This window comes from Haematobia irritans, chromosome 2 (genome assembly GCF_050003625.1).
Source record: "Haematobia irritans isolate KBUSLIRL chromosome 2, ASM5000362v1, whole genome shotgun sequence".
Taxonomy (NCBI): Eukaryota; Metazoa; Arthropoda; class Insecta; order Diptera; family Muscidae; genus Haematobia; species Haematobia irritans.
The window spans coordinates 145,709,001-145,731,502 of record NC_134398.1 but is presented as its reverse complement, the minus strand read 5'-3'; the positions used below and the strand labels follow the sequence as shown (position 1 = coordinate 145,731,502).

The window sequence follows — 22,502 nt, the reverse complement described above, 5'->3', positions numbered from 1 at the left end:
ATTTAAAATAAAGTTTTGAAAAACATGTCCTTTATTTGAACGATTTTTTGCTTTGTAGTCAAGATGCAAAAATACAACAAATTTAAAGACAATTTCATTATTTTCAAGAATTTTTCTGAATTATTAAAGTCAAGTTAAGACCTTAGCCCAAACATTTTTTCTTTCATGTTATGATACTCATTTTTAAGTCAAATCATCAAAGTTTACCGACTTTTGGACAAGGAAAAAAAACTTTATATTACAGAAATGCGTCTTCTATGCTAAGCAAAATTTGCATTCGTATTTTAAAGACATGAAATGTTTGACCTCATGACAATATTTTTTTTTCAGTGTTGATAGGCTAAGAAGTTTCCGATTGCTAAGCAAACATATTTAATTTCTATATAATTCTTTATAACTGCTGTAATCAAATGTTTATTCAAAATATAAAATTATTTGGAATACATATATAATGTGTGAGGCCTAATTTAATTCAAAGATTGTTCAAAGGTTGAAGCTTTGTTCGTGCTTTTGATTTTCCCATAGTTTTATTCGTCCACATAATTGTAACCTTCCTCAGGTTGATTTTCAGTCTCGACTGGTTCGTCAAAATCATCCATTTTGGGTTTGGTGCGAACCAAAGACATCGGTGGGGGCAATGGTGTAACAGGTTTAGACAATGAAGGGAATCCATTCAAACGATTTGAATTCCTCACTTCGTCTACAGAGCAACAGAATATAATGCCCATGGAATTATAACGGAAGGTCCAATGATCCCTGTGTAGCCAATCGATTTTATCGCAAATATCCGTACAAAAGACGATATCTTTAGGATCATAAAACTAAGAACGTAAAGAAATACACTAAATATTTGTATTAACATAGATTCCAAAAATAGCTCACATCATAAAATGGTGAATTAATTCCAATGACCACAAAGTTGTTGAAAGTAGAATTAACTTTCGTTGACTTCAAATAGTGCCATACGTATAGAGGAATTTTACGATTTTTCTTGTCCACCAGTTCCACTAATGTACGATTTTTCGCACAATTATCAGTATATATTGGAACAGAAACGGTACCAGAGATACCAGCCAATACATCGTAGGCTGTAGCTGTTTCCTCGATGTGCTTCGCCAGAGCTTGCTCATAAAGACGCCAGTTACCCAAACGTAAAGTAGGCCACCAAGCAAATGTCAATAATCCCCCAAATGTATAATATGAATCTCTATACAAATCGGGATTCTGAATTATCGAATGATTTTCATAATTGGCAAATTGTATCCACTCCCTAAAGTCGGAATTATCATACATTGATGTTGTGATGCTGGAAAAAAAAAAACAAAATTTAAATGTAACAAGTGGGGAAAATGTATGAAGGGAACTGACAATTCATTTTATTCAAATATAGACCTACTTGCGTGAAATAAAACTTCGTGGAATATCTATAATTTCCTTGTCTGGCGAATAGCTCTTCATTTTACTGGGATACTGAAAATTTACAAATAGTTTTATTAGTAAAATAAAATTAATAATTAATTAATGAACTCGATTATTTGTTAAGAATCCAATCGTATCTAAAATCTTAACGTCTTGATATTGCAATCGAAATGTGTCAAATATAAATGAATGCAATGACAAAAAGTGGCGCAAAATAGTAAAAAGTATCATATTTAGTGGCACAAAAAAGATGTGGCAAATTTGCCACTACGATGGCACAACGGTAACACTGGTTACAATACAGACTTCCTATAATCAATCACAGTAGAATATCTCCCTGTGGGTTTCCGCGCTCTACATTGGACCAATCACATAATGCGATTGACTTTTATATAACCGTTCAACTGAAACTGGTGTCAAGATCCAATAATTATGTCGTCGATAAATTTTTAGAAACTACTCGAGGCAGCAACTTCTATAGGGTGCTGTATATATTAACATTGGATATGGAGACTAATCTTCCTTTTCATGCGTATTTAATTTTGTTGTATTTAAATGGTTTATTAAATTTAGAATTTTTTTGTTAAAACATATCAAATATGTTTAGTGTATATATTTTTTATCGTGATTTCACTTACCGTGTAGTTTGAGAATTTTGGTGCTATTGAAAAGTAAATCGTGAGAGGTTGCATTTCCTCAAAATTAAAACAAATTCCAGCCAAATATTCAGTGACAGATGAAAATTGTCGAGCAAGGATATACGAAACCATTGTTGGAGGACACCAACGAAAACGTGTTGCTGATTCATATAGATTCCATTTCAATAAATCACATTTCATGTCAATTGAGTCAGTACGATAACCCATAAAATCGAAGGGACACGTTAGTTTATAACTTGTTTTTCCTGCAAGTGATTGAGGGCTGCAATATGTTAAGGATGATAAAAAATGAATTTTTGTAGCAATTATGGATAGTACTTCAATTATATTCAATATAACGTTTAAAACTATAATTTTTTTTACAAGTAACTAAATCATTTTAAAATTTAATTCAGTTTAAAATAATAAAAAATATATATCCTCTGCACTTAAGGACCGATATGGTCCTTTGACTTTTTCTCTTCCATGGAATTTCTTTTGAGAAGATTTTACAAATTACCAGAATTTTAAATTTTTTGTTGATTTTTAACGGAAACAAGTATATACGGCCGTAAGTTCGGCCAGGCCGAATCTTATGTACCCTCCACCATGGATTGCGTAGGAACTTCTACTAAAGGCTGTCATCCACAATCGAATTACTTGGGTTGCGATAACACTTGCCGATGGCAAGGTATCGTAAAACTTTTTAACACTGTCTTCTAAATTGTAAGTTAGCCCATACGGGGTATATATTAAACAAAAAAAAAAAGCGATTAAATAAAGGCGATAATCTAGTTTGACAAAATTTTCTATAGAAATAAAATTTTGACAAAATTTTCTATAGAAATGAAACCTTGACAAAATTTTCTATAGAAATAAAATTTTGACAAAATTTTCTATAGAAATAAAAATTTGACAAAATTTTCTATAGAAATAAAAACTTGACAAAATTTTCTATAGAAATAAAATGTTGACAAAATATTCTATGGAAGTAAAATGTTGACAAAATTTTCTATAGCAATACAATTTTGACAAAAATTTCTATAGAAATAAAATGTTGACAAAATTTTGTATAGAAATGAAATTTTGACAAAATTTTGTATAGAAATAAAATGTTGACAAAATTTTCTACAGAAATAAATTTTTTACAAAATTTTCTATAGAAATAAAATTTTGACAAACATTTCTATAGAAATAAACTTTTGACAAAACATTCTATAGAAATGAAAACTTTCTATAGTAATAAAATTTGACAAAATTTTCTATGGAAATAAAGTTTTGGTAGATTATTTTTGGCGATATGGACCAATTTTTGTGTAATAAGTCATCGGCTATATATAACTAAAGACCGATATGGACCAATTTTTACATGGCTGTTAGAGGCCATATATTGACAAAATGTACCAAATTTCAACCGCATCGGATGACTTTTGCTATATATAATTATGGACCGATATGGACCAATTTTTGCATGGTTGTTAGATACCATATACTAACACCATGTACCAAATTTCAACTGGATCGGATGAATTTCGCTCCTCCAAGAGGCTCCTGAGGTCAAATCTGGGGATCGGTTTATATGGGAGCTATATATAATTATGAACCGATATGGACCAATTTTTGCATGGTTGTTAGAGACTATATACTAACACCACGTACTAAATTTCAATTGGATCGGATGAATTTTGCTCCTCCAAGAGGCTCCGGAGTTCAAATCTGGGGATCGGTTTATATGGGAGCTATATATAATTATGAACCGATATGGACCAATTTTTGCATGGTTGTTAGAAGCCGTATACTAACATCAGGTACCAAATTTCAACCGGATCGGATGAATTTTGCCCCACCAAGAGGCTCCGGAGGTCAAATCTGGGGATCGGTTTATATGGGGGCTATATATAATTATGGACCGATATGGACCAATTTTTGCATGGTTGTTAAAAACCGTATACTAAGACCACGTACTAAATTTCAACCGGATCGGAAGAATTTTGCTCCTCCAAGAGGCTCCGGTGGTCAAATCTGGGGATCGGTTTATATGGGAGCTATATATAATTATGGACCGATATGGACCAATTTTTGCATGGTTGTTAGAGGCCGTATACTAACATCAGGTACCAAATTTCAACCGGATCCGATGAATTTTGCCCCTCCAAAAGTCTCCGGAGGTCAAATCTGGGGATCGGTTTATATGGGGGCTATATATAATTATGGACCGATATGGACCAATTTTCGCATGGTTGTTAGAGACCATATACTAACATCATGTACCAAATTTCAATCGGATCGGATGAATTTTGCCCCTCCAAGAGGCTCCGGAGGTCAAATCTGGGGATCGGTTTATATGGGGGCTATATATAATTATGGACCGATATGGACCAATTTTTGCGTGGTTGTTAGAGACCGTATACTAAGACCACGTACCAAATTTCAACCGGATCGGATGAATTTTGCTGCTCCGGGAGGCTCCCCAAGCCAAATTTGGGGATCGGTTTATATGGGGCTATACGTAAACGTGGTCCGATATGGCCCATTTTCAATACCATCCGACCTACATCAATAACAACTACTTGTGCCAAGTTTCAAGTCGATAGCTTGTTTCGTTCGGAAGTTAGCGTGATTTCCACAGACGGACGGACAGCCGGACAGACGGACAGACGGACAGACGGACGGACGGACGGACATGCTTAGATCGACTCAGAATTTCACCACGACCTAGAATATATATACTTTATGGGGTCTTAGAGCAATATTTCGATGTGTTACAAACGGAATGACAAAGTTAATATACCCCCATCCTATGGTGGAGGGTATAAAAAATATATATTTATTCAAAAAACCATTTGAATTGACTTTTCAATGTATCGCGTTCAATGATGTTTGCGGCTGAGTGTGTTAACACTCACAAAATGTTTACTTGCCTTAAGGATTTTGATATTGTGAGCTTCACTCACACAGTCATTTCATTTTATACAAAAAGAAAATCTAAATTAGTAGTTTTGAATGAATTGTCAAAAATATTATATGAAAAATAAAATTAATTAGTAGTAGGTTTGAGTTAACTATTAAAAAAATATTATACAAGAAGAATCAGAGTTATGGAAATTATATGTACCATCGGAGTTGAGGAGAGACGTAATTTATTCCGCCCATGATATCCCAAATTCAGCTCACTTTGGTGTGGCGAAAACACTGGAAAAGATAAGAAGGTATTTTTATTGGCCAAGGTTGGTTACCGATGTGCGAGATTACATTGGAGAGTGCGATTTATGTAGGACTTCAAAAACACCAACGACAACGTTGCGACCACCATTGGGACAGATGGTGGAGACCGAAAGGCCATTCCAGAGGTTCTACATCGACTTAATTGGGCCTCTGCCTAGAATAAAAAATAGAGAACATTGGAATTTTAATTGTATTAGACCATTTTTCTAAATTTACCTTTTTAAAGCCAGTACGTAAATTTGTGTCCAAGGAAATTATTAATTATCTTCGGGAGGAGATATTTAATTGTGTCGGAGTGCCAGAGTCAATCGTGACGGATAATGGGTCACAATTCCGCAGCAAGGATTTCGAAAGATTTTTGAAAGATAATGGAGTGAAACACATACTTACCGCTGTGTATAGTCCACAATCAAATGCTAGCGAACGAGTCAATCGTTCTATAAATGAGGCATTGCGTTCTTACGTTCGGAACGATCAAAGGGATTGGGATTTGTATCTGGGAAGTATTAATTGCGCACTGCGTAATAGTGTGCACCAAACAACTGGGAAGACACCATACCAGATAGTTTTTGGGCAGTCAATGATATCACACGGCAAAGATTATGCACTTGTAAAGAAATTAGGAGCACTACAGGATTTTGACAGTCAGCTTGAGAGGCAGGATAGATTTACCCTTATGAGAGACGAAATAAGGAAATCAGTTCGAAAGGCATATGAGAAATACTCTCGAACTTATAATATGAAATCCAGATTAAAAGATTTTAAGATTGGGCAAGAGGTAATAAGGAGAAACTTTGCTCAGAGCTCCAAGATTTCATATTTTAATTCTAAACTTGCTCCAGTTGGTGTAAAAGCCAAGGTACTACGAAAGATTGGACAAGTAAACTATGAACTACAAGATCTTGAGGGAGAGAGTAAAGGCATATACCATGCTAAGGATATTTGGGAATAATTCGTAATTCTTATATATATTTACTGGGATCAGTCTTTGGGATTATAACCCCAAAGCCAGATTTTTGGGAGGGGGTAATTGTGAGCTTCACTCACACAGTCATTTCATTTTATACAAAAAGAAAATCTAAATTAGTAGTTTTGAATGAATTGTCAAAAATATTATATGAAAAATAAAATTAATTAGTAGTAGGTTTGAGTTAACTATTAAAAAAATATTATACAAGAAGAATTAGATTGAAAAACAAATTGTGTAAAGGCAAGAAAATACATTTTGTGTTATAAACAAAAGAAACGAACGAGGAAACCTTTCAATATATAAATTATTGTCTACGCCAATAATAAGTGATAAGTTTCACGGTTTTGTGATTTTTCAATTAGAATATGGCGCTTTTGGGAGGTAATGTATTAAGTCAGAATTTTCATCATCATTTACATAAGAGATTTTAAATTTCAGGAAAAAGGGATAGATCTCTTCTTCCTCCCAAAGAAATATTTTTATATATATTTCAATAATTATTGGAAAATTAGAAGAAAATTATTCATGAATGGTTTCAATGGATATGAAAAGAACCTCTATCAAGAAATTTTATTAATTGTTATCAAGTTTAAATTCAATCATATCAAATCCGACAACAATATTAAACAAAATCGAAGTAAAGTTACATTCAACCGATATGCCCATGGTATTCCCGCTCTAAAATTGATGAAGACTCAATTTTCAAGATTTTTTCTTGCTGAGAGAATTTAAAACCTAAATTTTATATACAATCCATAATATTTTCAAATATTTCAAAGATATTCAATATATATATATATATATATATATATATATATATATATATATATATATATATATATATATATATATATATATATATATATATATATATATATATATATATATATATATATATATATATATATATATATATATATATATATATATATATATATATATATATATATATATATATATATATATATATATATATATATATATATATATATATATATATATATATATATATATATATATATATATATATATATATATATATATATATATATATATATATATATATATATATATATATATATATATATATATATATATATATATATATATATATATATATATATATATATATATATATATATATATATATATAAGAGAGTGAATTATTTAATAACAAAATTTTCACCCAGGATTTAGTGGTGGCAGCAGGCCTGATGTCGACTCGGAAATTCCTTTTGGTTGGTGAGTTACAAACTATATTTTTTTTTAAATCATTCACTCTTAAGAAATTTTAAAACCCTTTTACCACTTTAGTTTTTTTTTTTTTTTTTTGTTAAATTATTACTCGCAATTTTTTTTATCATTTTCACATTATTTCGTAACAACTTCAATACACTTAGAATTATTTTTTTTTTGCATCGAGTTCCAGCGATAACTATCATTATTGTAATAAAATGTAACTAATACTTCGAATATAAAGATGTTCTAATTTATTTATTTACAATTCCATGAAAACTTAGATTGAAGTTAGCGCAAAAAAAACCAAAGGGGTTATTAAAATGTTCTCATATAACTTAGGCTGGGTGGGTAAAGAACGACAGGGGAAATAACAACTTACCTCGTCGAAATGCAAATTCTTCCAAGTAGTTTTTCTAAAACAAATTCTTTTATTTTATTTTATTTTTTTTATCTCCTCAGTTCCTTTCCTATTATATTTCTGTTTCATTCATTGTTTTCTAAAATCAGTATTTAGGGTTATTGCTACCTAATTTTGTTTCAGGTAATGCGCCCTAATCCTTCTCTCGGAATCACGGACTCCATCCCTTCACCCTGAGCACGGCCGGTATTAAAGGTAGCAAGTAGGTTTCGAGAGTCGGAACGCCAGTCGGGTGGTTACAATATTGATTCCGAGCCAAAGATCTCATTTATTGTAATTTTCATTCTCTTTCTGCGGCATATGATTAAATCTATTCACGTACAAACAAATGTCAGTTTAAAAATCCATATTATAACAGATACTTCAAGGGAAAAAATGTTTTCTTAGTTCCAAAAAAACTTTAAACCAAAGATGATCCTCAAAATAAGTCTTAGCATATATTTGAAGCGTTTTTGTCTTAAATCTAAAGATTCAATATTTCAGTTAATTTAAGGACGATTTCTTAAATCATAAATATGTTTCTTTATTTTAAGGGAAATTTGCTTTAGTTCAAAGACATACAAAAAAAGTAAGGAAAGTGTAAAGTCGGGCGTGGCCGACTATATTATACCCTGCACCATTTTGTAGATCCACATCTTCGACATTATATCAAATCCGTCCAATGTGTTAGGTGCTATATATAAAGATTTATGTTCCCATATACATATATTTAAATCTGACCAGATCTGGATAGAATTCTACAATATTTGTAAAATTTAAATTTAAGTCGGCTAATGCCCTGGGGTGGAACACAAAGTTAATAAAAAAACAAGTATATACGGCCGAAAGTTCGGCCAGGCCGAATCTTATGTACCCTCCACCATGGATTGCGTAGGAACTTCTACTAAAGGCTGTCATCCACAATCGAATTACTTGGGTTGCGATAACACTTGCCGATGGCAAGGTATCGTAAAACTTTTTAACACTGTCTTCAAAATTGTAAGTTAGCCCATACGGGGTATATATTAAACAAAAAAAGGCCGATTAAATACGTATATACTATAGTTTGACAAAATTTTCTATAGAAATGAAAACTTGACAAAATCTTCTATAGAAATAAAATTTTGACAAAATTTTCTATAGAAATAAAAACATGACAAAATTTTCTATAGAAATAAAATGTTGACAAAATTTTCTATGGAAGTAAAATGTTGACAAAATTTTGTATAGAAATAAAATGTTGACAAAATTTTCTTCAGAAATAAATTTTTTACAAAATTTTCTATAAAAATAAAATTTTGACAAAACTTTCTATGGAAATAAAATTTTGACAAACATTTCTATAGAAATAAACGTTTGACAAAACTTTTTATAGAAATGAAATTTTGACACAACTTTCTATAGTAATAAAATTTGACAAAATTTTCTATGGAAATTAAGTTTTGGTAGATTATTTTTGGCGATATGGACCAATTTTTGTGTAATAAGTCATCGGCTATATATAACTAAAGACCGATATTGACCAATTTTTACATGGCTGTTAGAGGCCATATATTGACAAAATGTACCAAATTTCAACCGCATCGGTTGACTTTTGCTATATATAATTATGGACCGATATGGACCAATTTTTGCATGGTTGTTAGATACCATATACTAACACCATGTACCAAATTTCAACTGGATCGGATGAATTTCGCTCCTCCAAGAGGCGCCTGAGGTCAAATCTGGGGATCGGTTTATATGGGAGCTATATATAATTATGAACCGATATGGACCAATTTTTGCATGGTTGTTAGAGACTATATACTAACACCACGTACTAAATTTCAATTGGATCGGATGAATTTTGCTCCTCCAAGAGGCTCCGGAGTTCAAATCTGGGGATCGGTTTATATGGGAGCTATATATAATTATGAACCGATATGGACCAATTTTTGAATGGTTGTTAGAGGCCGTATACTAACATCAGGTACCAAATTTCAACAGGATCGGATGAATTTTGCTGCTCCGGGAGGCTCCCCAAGCCAAATTTGGGGATCGGTTTATATGGGGGCTATACGTAAACGTGGTCCGATATGGCCGATTTTCAATACCATCCGACCTACATCAATAACAACTACTTGTGCCAAGTTTCAAGTCGATAGCTTGTTTCGTTCGGAAGTTAGCGTGATTTCCACAGACGGACGGACAGCCGGACAGACGGACAGACGGACGGACGGACGGACATGCTTAGATCGACTCAGAATTTCACCACGACCCAGAATATATATACTTTATGGGGTCTTAGAGCAATATTTCGATGTGTTACAAACGGAATGACAAAGTTAATATACCCCCATCCTATGGTGGAGGGTATAACAAGTAAGGAAAGTCTAAAGTCGGATATTTGTGTTACCATCTCAACTACTTCCAATTTGCTGGGAGCTATATAAAGGTTTGCATTTCCAGATACAAATACTTTTAAGGGAGACAATTTTTTTGTACTTTTACAAAAACTCTTGGATTAAAATTTAAATCGGTTAACGCCCTGGGATGAAACACAATGTTAGTAAAAAATATGGGAAATATGAAGCGAGAGAAATTTTAATGCAATTGTACAAAAGAGCATTTATGATTTATAAGGAGATACATATGAATTCGAGATATAGGACCATTTTAGTAATATTTACAATTTTTGCTATTCATCAGTGGCGATTTTACAAGGATATTGGATAGATCTCGCCAAGATATGTGATCAAGTTTGTGATATATTATTTGGTCAAGTTGGGCGACTTGGATCCTTATTTAAAACTCAACCGTTTTGTGTAAAGTGTGGGAACTTTTGTCATATTTGTATAACCCGGAAAAACGAATATATGGAGGCTTTATTATACCCTCCATCATAGGATGGGGGTATATTAACTTTATCATTCCGTTTGTAACACATCGAAATATTACTCTAAGACCCCATAAAGTATATATATTCTGGGTCGTGGTGAAATTCTGAGTCAATCTAAGCATGTCCGTCCGTAGGTAGGTCGGATGGTATTGCAAATGGGCCATATCGGTCCATTTTTACGTATAGCCCCCATATAAACGGACCCCCAAATTTGGTCAGTTGAAATTTGGTACATTGTGCTAGTATATGGCCGTTAACAACCATGCCTAACTAGGTCCATATCGGTCTATAGTTATATATAGCCCTCAGATCCATATCAATAATTGTATATAGCCCCCATATGAGCGACCCCCATATTTCAATTCTGGCTCCCTACATACCGTGCAAAAGTCCATATCGATTCGTAATTATTTGTAGACTTACCTACACATACTTTTTTTGTCTAATGTATACCACGTATGGACTAACTCACAATTTAGAAAACGATTTAAGATACCACAAGCCAAGTAATTCGATTGTGGATGACAGTCTTTCGTAGAAGTTTGTACGCAATCCATGGTGGAGGGTACATAAGATTCGGCCTGGCCGAACTTACGGCCGTTTATACTTGTTTGATTTAATATATACCACGTATGGACTTACATACAATTTAGAAGATGGTGTTAAGAGGTTTTAAGATACCTTGCCATCGGCAAGCGTTACCGCAACTTAAGTAATTCGATTGTGGATGACAGTGTTTAGAAGAAGTTTCTACGCAATCCATGATGGAGGGTACATAAGCTTCGGCCTGGCCGAACTTACGGCCGTATATACTTATTAACTTTGTCATTCCGTTTGTAACACATCGAAGTATTGCTTTAAACCCCATAAAGTATATAAATTCTGGGTCGTGGTGAAATTCTGAGTCGATCTGAGCATGTCCGTCCATCCGTCCGTCCGTCTGTTGAAATCACGCTAACTTCCGAACGAAACAAGCTATCGACTTGAAACTTGGCACAAGTGGTTGTTATTGATGTAGGTCGGATGGTATTGCAAATGGGCCATATCGGTCCACTTTTACGTATAGCCCTCATATAAACGGACCCCCCAAATTTGGCTTGCGAGGCCTCTAAGAGAAGCAAATTTCATGCGATCCAGCTGAAATTTGGTACATGGTGTTAGTATATGGTCTCTAACAACCATGCAAAAATTGGTCCACATCGGTCCATAATTATATATAGCCCCCATATAAACGCATCCCCCGATTTGGCTTGCAGAGCCTATAAGAGCAACAATTTTCATCCGATCTGGCTGAAATTTGGTACATGGTGTTAGTATATGGTCCCTAACAACCACGCAAAAATTGGTTCACATAGGTCCATAATTATATATAGCCCCCATATAAACCGATCTCCCGATTTGGCTTGGGGAGCCTCTATTCTGTCCACTTGAATAAACTTTTTACAAAATCTGAGTGGCTCTTTTTTATACCCTCCACCATAGGATGGGGGGTATATTAACTTTGTCATTCCGTTTGTAACACATCCAAATATTGCTCTAAGACCCCATAAAGTATATATATTCTGGGTCGTGGTGAAATTCTGAGTCGATCTGAGCATGTCCGTCCGTCCGTCCGTCTGTTGAAATCACGATAACCTCCGAACGAAACAAGCTATCGACGTGAAACTTCGATGGCTCTTTTTTATACCCTCCACCATAGGATGGGGGGTATATTAACTTTGTCATTCCGTTTGTAACACATCCAAATATTGCTCTAAGACCCCATAAAGTATATATATTCTGGGTCGTGGTGAAATTCTGAGTCGATCTGAGCATGTCCGTCCGTCCGTCCGTCTGTTGAAATCACGATAACCTCCGAACGAAACAAGCTATCGACGTGAAACTTGGCACAAGTAGTTGTTATTGATGTAGGTCGGATGGTATTGCAAATGGACCATATCGGTCCATTTTTACGTATAGCCCCCATATAAACGGACCCCCAAATTTGGCTTGCGAGGCCTCTAAGAGAAGCAAATTTCATCCGATCCGGCTGAAGTTTGCTACATGGTGTTAGTATATGGTCTCTAACAACCATGCAAAAACTGGTCTAAATCGGTCCATAATTATATATAGCCCCCATATAAACCGATCCCCCGATTTGGCTTGCGAGGCCTCTAAGAGAAGCAAATTTCATCCGATCTAGCTGAAATTTGGTACATGGTGTTAGAATATGGTCTCTAACAACCATGCAAAAACTGGTCTACATCGGTCCATAATTATATATAGCCCCCATATAAACCGATCCCCCGATTTGGCTTGCGAGGCCTCTAAGAGAAGCAAATTTCATCCGTTCTGGCTGAAATTTGGTACATGGTGTTAGTATATGGTCTCTAACAACCATGCAGAAAGTGGTCCACGTCGGTCCATAATTATATATAGCCCCCATATAAACCGATTACCAGATTTGACCTCCGGAGCCTCTTGGAAGACCAAAATTCATCTGATTCAGTTGAAATTTGGTTCGTGGTGTTAATATATGGCCTCACACTCCCATGCAAAAATTGGTCGAAATCGGTCCATAATTATATATAGCCCCCATATAAACCGATCCCCAGATTTGACCTCCGGAGCCCCTTGGAAGAGCAAAATTCATCCGATTCGGTTGAAATTTGGTACGTGATGTTAGTATATGGTATCCAACAACCATGCAGGAATTGGTTCATATCAGTCCATAATTATATATAGGACCCATATAAACCGATCCCCAGACTTGACCTCCGGTGCCTTTTGGAGAAGCAAAATTTATCCGATCTGGTTGAAATTTTGTACGTGGTAGTAGTATATGATATTTAACAACCATGCCAAAAGTGGTCCATATCAGTCCATAATCACATATAGCCCCCATATAAATCGATCCCGAGATTTGGTTTTGGAGCCTCTTGGAGGAGCAAATTTCATCCGAGTCAGTTGAAATTTGATACATTGTGGTAGTATATGGCCTTTAACAACCATGTCTAACTAGGTCCACATCGGCCTATAGGTATATATAGCCCACAGATAAATCGATCCCCAATCACACAAAAATTGGTCCATATCAAGTTCATAATTGTATATAGCCCCCATATAAGCGACCCCCATATTTCAATTCTGGCTCCCTTCGTACCGTGCAAAAGTCCATATCGATTCGTAATTATTTGTAGACTTACCTACACATACTTTTTTTGTCTAATGTATACCACGTATGGACTAACTCACAATGTAGAAAACGATTTAAGATACCACAAGCCAAGTAATTCGATTGTGGATGACAGTCTTTCGTAGAAGTTTGTACGCAATCCATGGTGGAGGGTACATAAGATTCGGCCTGGCCGAACTTACGGCCGTTTATACTTGTTTTAATTTGTATTTTTGCGGGAATATTTTTTTTCTTTTTGATGCACGACTTTACTTGTTCACGACCGTTCAGGAAAAGAAAAAGCAAGCTCTTCACAGGAAACTCGTGTCTCCCCGTCACACACTACGATTATCGTTACGAGCAGTTTATCATCTAAGTTGTTACCCAAAATATTGACATAGGAACTTGTCTCAAACATACAATATAATGCCTTATGCAAATTGTACAACATATCGAAATAAATTCTACCGTTAATTTTCGAAAATTTAGTCTTAATATGCTTATTTATTAACCGAACTTGCTCAAATTTAGCACGCAGTAAAATTCTGTGGTATCCACAAAAAAATTCGTCTAAATCGGTTCAGACTTAGATATAGCTCCCATATATATGCAGCGCCCGATTTTAAAAAATGTGTCCCTAATAACACATAACAAAGTTTTATGTATTACCCGATCTATTTAGACCCAAACCTATACCAATGTTACCCCACAAATGCTTATGTTTACTCATTCATTAGGGGTGACGGCCCCGCCTGACTTTCTACTTTACTTACTTATTATACCCTCCACCATAGGATGGGGGTATATTAACTTTGTCATTCCGTTTGTAACACATCGAAATATTGCTCTAAGACCCCATAAAGTATATATATTCTGGGTCGTGGTGAAATTCTGAGTCGATCTGAGCATGTCCGTCCGTCAGTCCGTCCGTCTGTTGAAATCACGCTAACTTCCGAACGAAACAAGCTATCGACTTGAACAAGTAGTTGTTATTGATGTAGGTCGGATAGTATTGAAAATGAGCCATATCGGTCCACGTTTACGTATAGCCCCCATATAAACGGACCCCCAAATTTAGCTTGCGATTGCTCTAAAAGAAGAAAATTTCTTCCGATCAGGCTGAAATTTGGTACATGGTGTCAGTATATGGTCTCTAACAACCATGCAAAAATTGGTCCATATCAGTCCACTTTTACGTATAGCCCCCAAATAAACGGACCCCCAAATTTGGCTTGCGATTGCTCTAAGAGAAGCAAATTTCATCCGATCCGGCTGAAATTTGGTATATGGTATTATTATATGGTCTCTAACTACCATGCAAAAATTTGTCCACATCGGTCCATAATTATATATAGCCCCCATATAAACCGATCCTTAGATTTGACCTCCGGAACCTTTTGGAGAAGCAAAATTCATCCGATCTGATTGAAATTTAGTATGTGGTAGTAGTATATGGCCTCTAACAACCATGCAGGTATTGGTCCATATCAGTCCATAATTATATATATCCCCCATATAAACAGATCCCGAGATTTGGTTTTGGAGCCTCTTGGAGGAGCAAATTTCATCCGAGTCAGTTGAAATTTGATACATTGAGTTAGTATATGGCCTTTAACAACCATGTCTAACTAGGTCCACATCGGCCTATAGGTATATATAGCCCACATATAAATCGATCCCCAATCACTCAAAAATTGGTCCATATCAAGTTCATACTTGTATATAGCCCCCATATAAGCGAACCCCATATTTCAATTCTGGCTCTCTAAGTACCTTGCAAAAGTCCATATCGATTCGTAATTATTTGTAGACTTACTTATACATACCTTTTTGTCTAATATATACCACGTATGGACTAACTTACAATGTAGAAGACGATGTTAAGAATTTTTAAGTACACCCAGAAAAAAGGGGCTCTAATGCCAACTGAACTTTAGTTCATGAAGATTAGTTCAATTTAAATTTTGCACAATATGAGTAAATGTTCCTTATTTGAATTTTACTAAAATTGTACCTGTCTTGAACTTCGTACAGCGCTAAAGGCATTATAACAATTTTTAAGTCCAATTTTTTCTTTCAACATTTGAAATTTTCTTACAGCAAAAAATTAATAATTTATAATAATTTTTCTTCAATTTGACAAAAAATATTAACTTATTTGTAACATGTTGCAATTAGAAAACTATTTGAGTTAAAATTTTCTTAAGTAAACCTACATTTTCTTCCACGGTGGGTTCACTTTTTTTGGGTGTATTACCACAACCCAATTAATTCGATTGTGGATGACAGTCTTTCGTAGAAGTTTCTACGCAATCCATGGTGGAGGGTACATAAGATTCGGCCTGGTCGAACTTACTGCCATATATGGCATATAGCATTATAACCACTGCCGTGTATAGCCAATGCGCAATTTTCGGTTTTAGTCTCCACTTTTTCCCTATTGCCTTTTTGCACGAGTACACAGCTACCGTGGCTTTTCTCACCCTTTCTTCAATATTAAGCTTAAAATTCAGCTTTCTGTCCAGAATAACGCCAAGGTATTTTGCACACTCACCAAATGGAATTTCAATACCCCTAAGGATATGGGCTAAACCGTGGGAGTTTTGCGATCTTTGCAGTACATGATTAATTCTGTCTTGACAGCATTTACTCCAAGACATTTCTCTTCAGTTCGTCTAGCAGCCTAAGTATACCTGGATCAACATTCAGAGTTGCCACTCCACTTAATATCGAGCTCGGATGGACGTTATTTAATGCCCCCTCGATGTCTACAAACGTCACGATTGTGTATTCATTGACAGATAGTGAGCTCTCAATAAAGCTGACTAGTATGTATGATCAGCGGTTCGATTCTCCGTCCAGGCGAAAGATAAAATTTAAAAAAATTATAAAATCGAATAATTTCTCCTACATTGTTTGTTATACAGAAAAATGTGCTAAGAACTAAAAAAACCTCGTGGAAATGAGAAATATGGGAGGGAAAATGCAATTAGCCAGAAAAGATACCTTTTTTGAGTTAGTCTTTATGAAATTGTTTTTACATCCTGGAAAAGAATAAACGTTTATTACAAAAATATATACTTTTCTTCAAATAAACTGCCTTTAAAAAAAATGAGATACGATCTTTGTCTAAAATTTAGTTTGGAAGGAAAGAATTATTTTTTTTGCGTGTAATTATAGACCGATCTGGGCTAATATTTGCATGGTTGTTAGAGTGCATATACTAACATAACATGCCAAATGTCAATGGAATTGGATGGAATTTAGTCCATCCAGAGACTCCGTGGGTCAAATCTGGTGATCGAATTATATGGGGCCTATAGGTAAAAGTGACCCGATATGGCCTATTTGCAATACCATCTGACCTACACCAATAACCGGGAGCCACCGTGGTGCAATGGTTAGCATGCCCGCATCGCATACACAAGTTCGTGGGTTCGATTCCTGCTTCGTCCGAACACCAAAACGTGTTTCAGCGGTGGATTATCCCACCTCAGTAATGCTGGTGACATTTCTGAGGGTTTCAAAGCTTCTCTAAGTGGTTTCACTGCAATGTGGAACGCCGTTCGGACTCGGCTATAAAAAGGAGGTTCCTTGTCATTGAGCTTAACATGGAATCGGGCAGCACTCAGTGATAAGAGAGAAGTTCACCAATGTGGTATCACAATGGACTGAATAGTCTAAGTGAGCCTGATACATCGGGGTGCCACCTAACCTAACCTAACCTAACCTACATCAATAACCACTACTTATGCCAAGTTTCACGTCGATAGCGTATTTCGCTAGATCGACTCAGAATTTCACCACAACCCCCCCAGCACAAAAATGTGGAAGTTCTTCCAAAGGCACAACTTTAAAAGCGCTTCCAGAAGATGCACACCGAATTATGTTCTTTATTTTAAATACACCCAAAAAAATAATTCTTTCCTCCCAAACGAAATTTTAGACAAACAAAGTACGTTTCTCATTTGCTTTTCGCTGTAAGGAAGTGTATTTGGAAGAAAAGTATATACTTTTTGTGATAAACGTTTATTCTTTTCCAGGATGTAAAAACAATTTCATAAAGACAAACTCCAAAAAAACATATTTTTTTCTTGCTAATTGCATTTTCCCTCACATCTTTCTCACATCCACGAGGTTTTTTAGTCCTTAACACCTTTTCCTGCAATACCAACAATGTAGAAGAAATTATACGATTCTATAAATTTTAAAATTTTTTTTACCTTTCGCCTGGACGGAGAATCGAACCGCGGACCATGCACTTTGTAAGCCAACACACTAACCACTGAGCTATGTACCTGTTATGGTCAGCAATAGATAAATATCCATATAAGTTATATTTATATAGCATAGCTTGCGGCGCCCACGAACCGAATAAACAAAGTTTATTTACCAGAAACAAACATTTAGTTTGGCACCGTGGAGCAGTGGTTGCTACGTCCGACTTGCATGCCAAGGGTCGTGGGTTCGATCCCTGCTTCGACCAAAGTTTTTTTTTTGTTTTTTTGTTTTTTTTTTTAACATATATTCCAGATATGTTCGGAAGATTCCGAAAAAATGTTCAACATTACATTTTAGAATATTAAATTTGACCTGTGAAATGTGTCGTATTAAAGACCGAAAATCAGAAAAGAACAGTGTTTGATATAAACGAAATGGACTGTGTTGTTGTTTCAAAAATAACTTTTTTTATTGAAAAAATAAAAATTTTGTAACAAACGAATTTTTTTGGTGATAAAAGTTTAAAATTTTCGAAGCAATTCAAAAAACTCTAACAAAAGAAACACGTTTTCGGTACACGTTTTCCAAACGTTTTTTTTTCTTTGCGTGTACCCTGGAAGTTCTTTTAATTATATTTTTTATAACTTGATTTTTTCACAATTTTAATGGATAATTTTAACTTTTTTAGTTTCAAATAGATTGAAAACAGAGTACGAATTCTTAAAATGGTACAAACCATTTCAATTTTGTCGAAAAAAATGCTATATCCAATCTGAAAAAAAAATTGATTTTTTGAAAATATTTGAGGTTAAACGTTTCCGACAGGCGTTAGAATCCATGAAAAATTATAAAAAAAAACAAGTATATACGGCCGTAAGTTCGGCCAGGCCGAAGCTTATGCACCCTCCATCATGGATTGCGTAGAAACTTCTTCTAAACACTGCCATCCACAATCGAATTACTTAAGTTGCGGTAACGCTTGCCGATGGCAAGGAATCTTAAAACCTCCTAACACCATCTTCTAAATTGCACACAAAAATTTTTTTTTCTGATTCAATCACCAAATTAATTGATCCAATTAATTTTTTAATTGAAATGTCTTCAATCACGAAAATGATAGTATCAATCACAGTTTTAATTGGGCATAGAAAAAATTCTTGATTAAAAAATTAATTGATTTTTTAGCAAATTTCAATTAATTTTTTAATTGATTCAATTAAAAATTTAATTGATGTTGATTGCAAAACTCAATTAATCTATTTTAAACTATTTTTAATTACTTTCTGAATTGGCTTAGAGTTTTTATTTGGATTAACAAATGTTTGTTTGAAATACATTTTTAATTAAAAAAAAAATCAGCACTTTTTAACTGAATTAGTCTTTCGAATTTGATTAAAAAGTTAATTGTATCAATTAATTTTTTAATTAAAATTTTTAAAATTTTCAATCATTGACTTAATTAACTTAATGTTTCTATCATGATTAAAAAGTTAATTGTATCAATTAATTTATTAATTAAAAAAATTTTCAACTTCAATTAACTTTTTAATTGGAAATATTTTGGTGATATTTTTTTCTGTGTGTATGTAAGTCCATACGTGGTATATAATAAATCAAAAGAGATCGATCCAATAGGTATATAATTCAGTTTGACAAAGTAGACATAAAATTTTGACAAAATTTTCTACAGAAATAAAATTTTAACAAAATTTTCTATAGAAATAAAATTTTCACAAAATTTTCTATAGAAATAAAAATTTTGACAAAATTTTCTATAGAAAGAAAATTTTGACAAAAATTTCTACAGAAAAAAAAATTTAACAAAATTTTCTATAGAAATAAACTTTTGACAAAATTTTCTATAGAAATAAAATCTTGGTAGATTATTTTTGGCTCGAGTGGCAACCATGGTTATGAACCGAATAAAATTTGAACAAAATTTTCTATAGCAATAAAATTTTCTATAGAAATAAAATTTTGACAATGATGAAAATTTTATTATGAACCGAATAAAATTTTAACAAAATTTTCTCTAGAAATAAAATTTTGGCAAAATTTTCTATAGAAATAAAATTTTGACAAAATTTTCTATAGAAATAAAATTTTGGTAGATTATTTTTGGCTCTAGTGGCAACCATGATTATCCCAGTAAAAACTCTCATTACCCGGTAATCCTGTTTAAAAAATTAATAACCACTTATTAATTGGCATAGCTCCGGATTACATTTACATACGCATGTCCTAGGGGGAAAGTACTTCTCCCCAGGCATACTTTCGGCCACGAAATAAGTAGTGCTTTTAGAGCATATAATCACCTAATATGTAATCACTTATTCGTAGATACACCAAAGCTTGCAAAATAGCCACTTATAGTCTCAGGCAACCAAATCTCGAAAATATTTGTTTCTATCGCCGATTACAATGGATCAAAATATGGCGAGTAATGCTGTAATAGGAGCACTACTTGAACAGAAACGAGTATTGTATAAATAAACAAAAAATCGAATAAATCATCTAAATAAGATTATAAGCAAATTAATTTCACACTTAAAATAGAAATAAATGTAGGTTGTTTTAGGGAGTTGGATTAGTGAATTACGTTATAATATCGATGCCTACATTCCAAAGTGCGCAAAGTCTAAAAAGTGAATTTTATAGAAAACAAGAAACAAGTTTTGTTTTTTGAAATTTCTCAAAACCAGTATGAGATAAAAATGTCCTTATTTTCGGTCTCAAAATCATATTTTTTATAATTTTTGTTTTTTTAGTATGTACGAACTCAAAATAGTGATAATAGAACATGACTAAAAATGACTTAGAGCACTTTAGGCCGAACAATGCTTTTTGCCCTTTTTGGATTGGACATTTTTTAAAACTTTAGACACAGGCTAAGTACAATATTAACCATAACTTTTGATAGAAATGTCCAATAAATTCGAACTTTTGACAGGATAAAAAACATCGAACTCCATCAAAACATGCTAAGTCGACTTAGCGTATTCTGGAATGAGGGCATCGATATATCCAATAGCCAATTCACATTAGGTTCGAAATCTAAATCTGGATTTTAAGTCCCTTTTTTACAAGGCAAATGACATTTGAAATCTAGTTTAAGTGCATTTTGGAAGTATAATGTGAATGAGGTATTTAAAACATAATTGCTTAATGAGTAGTCTCCTGACTCGCGAAATAAAACATATTTTAATTTCAATGGGATCCAAGAACATTAATAAACGCACAAAAAAAAAATTTAAAAAATTATATAAAGGGTGATACGGTCAAAATTTGGTCAATATAAACTTGACGTATTTCTTTCAATTTTGCATTTAAAAAACCTGAACACCCCTCATTTTGAAGGTGTGTGTGTAGAATGTTGCTCCTATTTTGATTTTGGAATTCACTCTTCAGTTGTCAAAATGCCGTCCAAGCAAGAAGAGCAGCGTATCAAAATTTTGCTCGCGCATCGCGAAAATCCGAGCTACTCACACGCAAAGCTGGCAAAATCGCTAAAAGTTGCCAAATCAACCGTTACAAATGTAATTAAAGTGTTTGGGGAACGTTTGTCGACAGCCAGGAAGTCTAGATCGGGGGCGAAATCGAAAACCGGAAGCCGCTGAGACGACAAAGAGAGTTGCCGGTAGTTTCAAGCGAAACCCTAACCTTTCTCTCCGAGATGCCGCAAATAAGCTGGGTGTATCGTCTACAACCGTGCATCGAGCCAAAAAACGAGCCGGACTATCGATTTACAAGAAGGTAGTGACTCCAAATCGCGATGATAAACAAAATACGACGGCCAAAGCGCGATCCCGGAGGCTGTACACGACGATGCTGACGAAGTTTGACTGCGTGGTAATGGACGACGAAACCTACGTCAAAGCCGACTACAAGCAGCTTCCGGGACAGGAGTTTTATACGGCAAAAGGAAGGGGAAAGGTAGCATATATTTTCAAGCACATAAAACTGTCAAAGTTCGCAAAGAAATATCTGGTTTGGCAAGCCATCTGTACCTGTGGCTTGAAAAGCAGCATTTTCATAGCTTCCGGGACTGTCAACCAAGAAATTTACGTGAAAGAGTGTTTGAATAAACGTCTGCTGCCTTTACTGAAGAAACACGGTTGTTCCGTACTGTTTTGGCCGGATTTGGCATCTTGCCATTACGGTAAAAAGGCGATGGAGTGGTACGCCGCCAACAACGTGCAGGTGGTTCCCAAGGACAAGCACCCTCCCAACACGCCAGAGCTCCGCCCAATTGAGAAATATTGGGCTATTGTCAAGCGGAACCTAAAGAAGACCAAAAAAAAAACTGCTAAGGACGAGCAGCAGTTCAAGGCAAACTGGCTTTCTGCGGCGAAGAAGGT

At 34.4% G+C, this 22,502-nt stretch overlaps 1 protein-coding gene across 2 annotated transcripts in view; it reads right to left on the bottom strand.

Annotated features, from left to right (window-relative positions):
* Window positions 1-371: 371 nt before the first annotated feature.
* LOC142226461 (uncharacterized) overlaps window positions 372-22,502 on the bottom strand; it is a 33,415-nt gene continuing 11,284 nt past the window's right edge. For both annotated transcript variants that reach the window (XM_075296501.1, XM_075296500.1), the window contains exons 2-5: window positions 2,058-2,340; window positions 1,397-1,470; window positions 883-1,306; window positions 372-821 (exon numbers count right to left, since the gene is read on the bottom strand). In XM_075296501.1, coding sequence (XP_075152616.1) covers window positions 528-821; window positions 883-1,306; window positions 1,397-1,470; window positions 2,058-2,340 — 1,075 coding nt within the window. In that variant the 3' untranslated portion in view covers window positions 372-527. The remainder of the gene's footprint in view (window positions 822-882; window positions 1,307-1,396; window positions 1,471-2,057; window positions 2,341-22,502) is intronic.